This window comes from Serinus canaria, chromosome 3 (assembly GCF_022539315.1).
Source record: "Serinus canaria isolate serCan28SL12 chromosome 3, serCan2020, whole genome shotgun sequence".
Taxonomy (NCBI): domain Eukaryota; kingdom Metazoa; phylum Chordata; class Aves; order Passeriformes; family Fringillidae; genus Serinus; species Serinus canaria.
In genome coordinates, this window is record NC_066316.1 from 61,153,292 (window position 1) to 61,162,458 (window position 9,167).

Genomic DNA, 9,167 nt, shown 5'->3' on the forward strand with positions numbered 1-9,167 from the left:
CCCTAGGTATATACATGAATGACAACAGAAGAGCTGCCAAACAGAAATACAATTAACCTCATGGTGATAAGATTAAAGAAGATACCAGAAAACCACAATAGCATTTTATGTTTCTCAAACCTTAAGCCCACATCACTGGCACCATTAATTTTCAGTATTTATTTGAAGTTTAGGAGAGAAACCTTAATTCCTGCTGAACTACCCAGGTCTTCTTAATACCTGCCTGCTCCAGCTATTACAAAACATTCACATATCATCTTCTACATGTGTATGGTCTTGGCCTTCTTTGTGGATTCCAAGGAAGTTAAGTGAAGAAAATGCAGAATAATTCACCTAGTCTACCCTTACCAGAAGCCGAATGCATTAAGCTCTGAGTCAAGTCAAGCACGTCAGTAATGCTTCCTTCCTCTCCGCATACTGGAAGAGGATGACTTTTCAAAGGTTATACAGCTTTTTAAAAAGAACATGGACGTTATATGAAATTATAAGTACTGGCATTGCTACAGTTTCTTTAGACTAAAAAAATATTTCTAAAATGTAAGTTTTTGTCTGAGTTTCTAGAATATACTCAGTAAGGTGTCAAACAAGATTAGACTACTCAACACTTAAAAAGATTCTTTATTTTAAGAACAGCTCACTGTGCGTATCAAGGATCAGCTACCATAAATTTCACAAAACTGCATTATCAGCACAAACCATAAATTTAATCTATAACTTTGTTAATATATTTATTAAGCAAAGTGTTCAGTAAATTATTACAAATATCAGAATAGGAACAGAATATGACCTTAATTTAAGATGACATTTTTATATAATGTACATTTCCAGACTTTTGACAAGTTAGCATGACACACAAAAGAGAGAAGGAAATAGCTTGGCACTCATGCCAACTTATCTTTGTTATTTTTACAAGATCTAACTTTGAAAACATCATCAGCTGTGCCAGATCTTTCCTTTTCCATAACCTGTGTATCTGTCCACACCAACTCAATTACAGACCACCAAGTTGCCTCATGTACCACATCAAACAGGTCAGTTTAACAGTTCAAACCATGATTTAAAACATCCACTACCTATTCTTTCCCCAGAACACAGAAGTTTCAACCTACTTTCCAAAGTAATTTTAAAATTATCAAGACATTTATAAAAAAACTGAAGACAAGGTATTTAATACACTTGTTTCTACAGTGATGGTTTTGAAAGCCGTAATTTTGTTTAGCTAGTAAATCAGCTCTGAACTGCACAATCTATACTAGATTTAGTGAAACCTGTGTTGTTATTTAATTTTTTTAACAACTGTTCTCCTTAAGAAATTTCACACTTTTAATAATAAATGCCACATTGTACCCATAGGTACAAGCATTCCTCCATCATTATGAAATAAAGTACATCAAAAGTCTTAAGTAACAAGTGACACACATAAAATTATGCATGAAGTGTATGAAAATATACATTCTAAGATCTTTTTAAAATTTTTTTTAAAGAAACAGCAAGATGGTCAGGAGATAGATGTCAACAAACTACATAATTCCACAAATGCTGAAGCGGGCTCACAGTATAACTCAAATTAGTCAGAAAACATTGAAAAATGTGTTTTAAAATTCCAGTGGTTTGTTTCTAGCCTCTGCTTTTCTTTAAAATCACCTGCGAAGAAAAAAAAAGTATATTTATCAATACAATTCAGGCAGCAGACAGAGACAAAGGTTCATCTAGCCAATCTCCTTCCAAGAGCTGTGCTATAACACTCAAGGGAAAGTACTAGAAATAAAGCAAAAGTACACAGAAAGATTTCAAATTTGAGGGTTTTTTTTTTTAAGCAAGAACATTCATAAGCAAGAATTCTGTAAAATAAAGGGCTCATTTTGAAAATTAATGCTGAGAAATGGCAATAGTACTCTCAAGCCATCAGTAGATTCCTTGAAGTTCTTATCCTGTTAGGGCTAGACAAAAAGAAAAAATAAGGTTTGCAATAATACAGCTCTTACGCTCAATTTTTGTTTGCAATGCCTCACTTTTTTCTGTATCAAGAGCACACAGACCTCTGGAAGGACATTTTTTGGTTTGGAGTTTAAATTGAAAAATGAACTTCAAAGCCCAAGTGGGACTATTTAAGTGTTAAAATTATTAAAATACAGGCAGTTTTTCCTTTCTTCCCACCTTAAAAAAATAAATGGAGCACAAAAATATTCAAAAAGTGTTAAGATTGCAGTTAAAAAGAAACCATAAATGTCTAAGACTCCAACTGCAACATTCACTTGGCTACCCTACATATCCTGTATATGTTTCTGTCACTATAGTAAAAGAGAAGTATAAAACTAAACCTTTCAGCAAAAGGGAAAAAAAATAGTGAAGATAAACAGAAGCCACAGGACCTAAAATATCAGGTAACATCAAGTTTTGTCCTCCCAATTTTCTCAGCAGGAGAAGGAGGTTAAAGAGATAAAGAGACTGAATTCCTTCATGACAACAAGGTAAAGCAGACATATCCTAGGGAGTGAAATGAGCTACAGAACAAAAAAAGGATTTCAGTCATATTTTGACACTAATTCCTTCTAGGAGACAAAGCTGTGTAAAGCTTTCCCTTTTCCCTTCTTTTGCATGTAAACAAAACTCACCATGCTCTGCAATGCAGTGAATTCATTCTTCAGATATTCATAGAGCAATTTCTGTTATGCTGAACTACTCATATAACAATCCACAGTTATAGTTCTTTCTTTGCCAAATACATCACACAAAGTGTCTGTTCCTGTATCCACACAGTGCTGCCAGAATCCACTATGAACTTATTTCAGACTAAGCAGGTAAGAACTGAAAATGTAAGAAAGGTATTTGAACCTCTCTGAACTATTTCTCACCTGTTCCATAAAGCTTCACTTATACCACTGAAGTTAAGACAACATGCTTTCTTGATGTAGTATTAGCTGAAATAAGGATCCTCCAGCTTTGTACTGCCTTTCAGGCCATGAAGGCTTGCTGGTAGACCATTTTGTAGACTTGCCCATATATTGATACTATGATTTTAAACAGGGAATAATCAAGAAAAATTGGGTTATATTTAATAGTGCAAGGAGAGTTAATTGTTTTCTTGTGACAGTAAATTATGTCAATGATGAACAAAGAATATTAAGTGTCTCTAGGTTTTGGATTATAAATCAAGTATCAATTTAACACATAAAGCTTTTGCATACACTGTCATAATACATTATACAAAAATGAAAAATATTAGAAGTGTGTTAATACCTTTGCTGCAAAAATGGTGTGCTCAGGTTTTATTATTTTACTTTTGTTCTCAAAAGCATTTGTTCTGGCTTCTTCTGCTAGCCGATGGAGAAACAATAGGAAATTCAAATGAACCTTTGAAAAAGAGAAGAAAAAATTTATTCAAGCTGTTTAAACACAGTTTGCTTTTTTAAAGATTCATTATCTGCAACAGAAAATTTGTATATTATACTGCTTCCTGAAAGGTGTTCTCAGAAAAAAAAAATTTAGCACTCAGTTCAAGCCTCAGTAAATTTCTAAGACATTCCCTTCAGGCAAGACTCTTGTAAACAGTTTGAATTTAGTATACTTAAATCATAAAAGTGCTTTAGAAATGATCATGCAAAGCACAACTGATCTAAGAGGAATAAATCTGATTTTTATAAGCAGCTTTTAATAATAAAAATGTAAACACAAATATCAGAGAATAAGGAAACTTTTGCTTACTACTAAATATAGTTAGTTTTCAGTGACTACAACGGCCAGACTTTTATGAACAGCAAATTCATTCCTGCCTTATCACCAAATGGACTACAGACAAGTTCAAGGACTTCTGCCCCTTTCCAGTGTAAAGCGACATTGACATTAATTTCTCCAGAATTTGGAATTCTCCAGTGTCAGGAGGTTGCATCCATTTTTTTCCCAGCTCATCACTTCACTTTTTTACATTAAAAGAACTGGTTGGGCAGTATTCCTTTCCGTATGGAATGCCGTTCTGCTAATACAGAAGCAGGGAAAAATTGCAGCAGGCAAAGAAGGAACTGCTCTAGCCTGGATGTAAACTGCCAGCCAATAGCACATTTGTATAGGAATTAATCAGGGGCCTATAAGACAAACCCTTAGCATTATACAGGCATTATGTGAACTATTTAAATAATCCAACATGAAAAATTGATAATTGCACCTTTTGTAAATTAAGCTTTCAAACAACATTACCTCTGCTACATAAAGTATACAAATAGACTTTTTCAATCAAGAGCTAGAAAAAATATTACTGAAATAGACGAAAATTTTATTTGTATGAATAAGGTGATGCATTTATTATGCCGTACCTTATCTGTAAAGCCTGGGAAAATATAATATGGAAAGTTACAAATTAAGAGTTTAAAAGAAATATTTTGGCAGTGGTTTTGCAGCACAAAGAATCTGTTACATGTTCCTGTCACAAGAACTTTGTTCATATGACAAGCAGTTTAGGTAGTTTTTTTAAATATCCTGAACTAAATGAAGCAACAGATAAATTTACATAATATTTTACATCATTTGGAAGCATCTACTACACAAAGAGCAGATGTGCTTGCAGATTTATTTCACAAAATATAAAAGCCATTTTAGAATCAAGTCTTTAATTATTCGCACAGAAATTATCTCCAGCAGAATCAAGCAGTGGCACTAAAATAATGTTCAACATTAGAATTCTCATTATTAAACTTATCAACATGGAGATTAGATTTCTGGAAATAACCTGAAGGAGAAGTGAGAGATGGAACAAAAGCTTCCATACTTGCATGTCCTTCTTCTGAGACATCTAAAGGCAAAAGTATTAATATTAAAATTGCCTTTTAAAACTGCATCTTCTCTCAGAATCACTGTACCTTTATTTTCCTGTTTTCAAAGCAAATTGCTGCATGTGGAAAAGCTTCCCCTGTACTCCAATAGATTTAAACAGTCACATAACTAAAATCAGAACATTCCACAACAGAGTACACAGGTTGATCAATATTACAGTTTATTCAAGGCAATTGAGAAGGGCTTGTGAAAGGCAGAATGACTGGATACCATGACTAGGACAGTTACTGGCAACTAACTAAGCAATACCATATTTGTTTAAGGATATTGCTTTACTGCATATTAAATTTTTGTCCTTCTGCATAAAATTTAAAGACTGTTTTCAACTAACTAGTCATGAAAATCACCTTACAAAACTGAATGTTTATTTTCCAGAAAAGAAAGGATGCAAAATTTTAAGAACATATGTAAAAAATTCACAGCACTGTTTACACAGCAACTTCCACACACCTGTTCAACAGAACTAAGGAATAGCAGGGACAACCGCTGTAATTTTGTTTTACTGCCATAACTTCAAAACAATTCTTAAGACAGATATTTCAGCTTCATGGCACACTTATTAATTATTCTATGTTGATAACAAATTAAAAAGAGGCCATTCAGTGCAATACTTTAAGCTTTTCCTGCAATAGAAACACAGGTGCTGTTCTAGCATAAAAGAAGCAGCTGAGATCCTGCTTTTCTTCTATAATTGCAAGCTAGAACAATGCTTGCATATTTTCTTTTCTGACCATTGGGGAAATATCTGAACTTCGGTACTAAAATTGCTACCTCTCATTTTCAAAAAGAGCCTTGAAAAAAACCTAAAACTCTATTTGCATCTCTTCACCTGAAGATATTATCATACTCCTTAAAAAAAAACCAAACAAAACAAAACCAAAACAAACATCTTCCTGAGAAAGGCTAATGGAATTTGATAGCTACACTGTGCAAAGAGATAGATGTGAACACTAAGGAAATGGGTTCTGACAAAGCTTCAGATTTCAAGAAGGGACTTGATCTAAAGTGAAGAAGAAGCCTCCTCTAAGTATTTAACAAAGTTATCTGAATTCTTATGCCTTTTAAACTTGTTACAATCATGTAAGAAGACATTGGTTTATAGAGTTAATAATCACTGACAGTTGGGAAAAAAAAAACCTAATCTTATTTACTCCTAAGGCAGGCAGACCACTTTACTGAAATGGGCATATATTGCAATAGGTTCAGACATAAAGCATGGATCATTCTGGAAGACAGCCCAGAAACTGAACTAGCACACTTCTCATACTTCCCTTGAAAAGAAATAAGCTCTCTGCTCAAAATGTATATGGCTCCATCTTGTTAAGAGAGCTACTATATACATTTCTAATGTATGCGATTTAATCAGTCTTACAGGGTTTGCAGAGAATAACGCAGGCACCAGAAAACATACTCTCAAAATCTGTTACTTGTCTTACTACACAATAAACTCACCAATCCTTTATTTTTCTTTTTCCTAAAAGAGGCACAATTTCAGCTGTGTTGATTATTTAGCCATGGAAATAAAGATCTAAAGAGCTGTTAGACACAAGTGTGGTTGAAGAACATCATGGACAACCACCACACCTGGACATCCTTGTTTAAAGGCAAAATAAAAAAGCCAAGCCTTGTAACATAAAAGGCTGTGTAATTTGACATCACCAGAAGAGCTAATCTAAGTTTACATCACATTATTAAAATTTATTGTGATCTCATCCTTTGTGTTGCAATGAACATTTGCACAGCCATATTTTAAGCTGGATCCTGTTCACTGTTGTTTATAAGTTTCAGTGAATTCAATTCACTAACTGTCTTTGCAGCTCAGAGAACTTTTGTGCCAGGACCAGGAAGAGATGAGAACCAAAGGCCAAGATTTGGAGGGATGTCCCACTTATCCCTTTTCAGACAACCACTCTGCTTTGAAGCCAAATTTTCATTACCCTGGAAACACAGGCCAACAGTTATCAAGCATTAAATAAAAAAGTGTGATTGTGTGCATTTGATTATTTGACTACTGCATTCCACTGAGTAAGCTCTGAGTAGGTCTGAGCATGAGTAGCAAGGGGCCAGTACTTAGTCCATAAAAAAATCCAAAGGCAGCAAAAACATCAGGAAGAGATCATATTTTTATTAACTCCCCTTCATTAGAAAAACATTTTATGTTTGCATTCAAATCTAAATAGTCTGAAGTAATTGCCATTTTCATTCATTTTAATCTCATATTATTTATTTTAATTTAATATGTTTACATTTTGCTTCATATATCCAGACACTAGCTTTCAAGATGCTGCAAGACACAACTTTTATACGCACACAAAATGTGGATTTTCAATTCAAGTCAGGGCCCATACAGCATCCTAGTGTTAATGCTTTAATGCTCTGAGAGCCACATGCATTTGTAAACAAGAGGATATCACAGTCCAGCAAGTTAAGTCGACTAAGTTCTTTCAAAGAGTAACTTTTCTATGCATTTTTTTCTCAATACGGCAACTACTACAAGCTCTCTTGAGGTCAGGTTTCCTTCCTGTAGACAAATAATTTCTTGGTGAGACAAACTCTACCTGCGCCGCAAACCCTTTAGAGCAGGTCAGAAACAATTCAGCTTTATTGGCCTGTTCTTGCAAACTTGGCTCTTTCATCCGCACCTTTTTGGCAGGCGTTTTTAAACCACGATCAGGACCCCAACACCTTACTGGATTACTAACAAGACTTGTCATCTCTCAGTTTAGGGCAGAGTCAACATAGATGGCCTTCTAAAAACATATGAGCACCCAAGATGCCATAGCAGCTTAGCAACTCATTGATCACAGCTCAGCTGGCTACCCGTACACCCGAACTGATCTACACAAACACCTGCATCTAGCAGCCAAATAATCCAAACTGCTATTCCTTCCGTGTCTACACCAAACACCACGCACACCAGTGTGTACATGGAGCGACACAAAAAGCCATGCATCAGCCTGTCCCTTGAATCGCTGGGGACAAGATCGCTGTCAAAGAGCTACAATACAGCAGCCACCAGCAGAGCGGGAGCGGCAATCTCTGCTCATCCGTATTTTCTCACAGACCAGTCGTCTGTCTATCACTCCAAGCTTTGCCTCCCCTCTGCCCGTGCGTCCCTGCGGAAGCACCACTGGTAGTAACTGGACATTCCGTTACACACAAACTGCTCCAGGGCGCACAGGCCGCAACATTTAGGGAGCAAGCGTCCCAGCTTCGGGCCGGCTGCCCCCGGGCCAGCGGCGCAGCAGGATCTACCGCCACGGCCAAAAGCAGGAGCTCTCCCGGACTCCCCGGGGCAGCCTCGCCTCGCCTCTTCCCCGCCCCTCTCCTTCCTCACCAGCAGGTCGGCGTTCGCCGCCAGGCGTAACTGCGGCTTGTGCTTCTTTATAATTTTCCGCAAAGTACTGCGGGGCGCCGTGCTCTTCATCCTGCTCCCGCTTCGCCTCCTCTCCTCCCTCCTCCCGCCGCCCTCGCTCCCTCCGCCGTTCGAATCCGCCGCCCTCGCGCAGCCGCACGCGCCCGCCGTGACGCAACTTCCCAACGGCCGCGCGCGGCACCGCCCCCGCGCCCCGCCCCGCCCCGCCCCTCGCGCCGCTCCCGGCCCCGGAGCTTCCCCGGGATCCGCGCTCTGAGGGGCCGCAGCCGCGCTTCCCGAGTCGCCCAGAGGCTGCGGGGAGAGCGTCCCATCGGCCCCGCCGAGCCCGGCCCCGCCGCCCAGGTGGCGTACGAGCGGGGAAAGGCGCTCCCCGAGCAGGTGCTCGAGGGACGGGCGGCTCCCGGTGGACACCGCCACGGCCGTTCCCCTCGCGAGCCCCTCCGTGTCGGTCCGCTTCCCTTGTGAGTGTACCGAGAGCTGGCTTTAGGCCTGGCTGTAGCCAGTTACCCACACCTCCACCTAGGCCTTTCTAGTGACGAGGTCGGGAAGCGGCGCGGGCAGTTCCCCGAGCGCCGTTCCCGAGCCCTCGAGCGGCGCTGCCGCATGAGGGAATTTCCCGAAGCGCGGGGAGCGCGGCACGGGGCAGAGGCACCGGCACGGCGCTGCCTCGGCAAGCCTCGGCGGTGGGTTTTAAGTTGGCGATCGTGGCCCAAGTGTGCTGGCGTTTCCTTGACAGCCGAGGGAGTTGTACAGCACGCTTTTGCCCCACTTAGACTGTGTGACCCTGCTCGGAGGTGGGGCAGGACTGCAGGACCGAGACCCTAATTAGCGCCATTATCTTACACCGAAATGAGCCTAGTGATAGTTGTGTTCTGCACGTAAATCTGGACAAAATCCTGCTTTAGTACACGTATGGCGTTGACTTATTTGTACACAGAAACACACAGTGGTTCTGAAATCGGCA

General features: G+C 39.3%; 1 protein-coding gene across 1 annotated transcript; it reads right to left on the reverse strand.

Annotated features, from left to right (window-relative positions):
* Positions 1–598: 598 nt before the first annotated feature.
* Positions 599–8,351, reverse strand: CENPW (centromere protein W). The gene is made up of 3 exons (XM_009092423.4): positions 8,165–8,351; positions 3,241–3,354; positions 599–1,644 (listed from the first exon to the last, which is right to left on the reverse strand). The coding sequence occupies exons 1-3, from the start codon at positions 8,252–8,254 to the stop codon at positions 1,618–1,620; spliced, it is 231 nt and encodes a 76-aa protein (XP_009090671.1). The 5' UTR covers positions 8,255–8,351; the 3' UTR covers positions 599–1,617.
* Between the last annotated feature and the right edge of the window lie 816 nt (positions 8,352–9,167).

Excerpts from the sequence above, each read along its gene's own strand:
- CENPW (XM_009092423.4), bottom strand. The coding sequence starts at position 8,254 with ATGAAGAGCACGGCGCCCCGCAGTACTTTGCGGAAAATTATAAAGAAG. Across the intron at positions 3,355-8,164 it reads CGGCGAACGCCGACCTGCTG|GTTCATTTGAATTTCCTATT; the intron begins GTGAGGAAGGAG and ends TCTTTTTCAAAG. Across the intron at positions 1,645-3,240 it reads ACACCATTTTTGCAGCAAAG|GTGATTTTAAAGAAAAGCAG; the intron begins GTATTAACACAC and ends TTTTCTTCGCAG.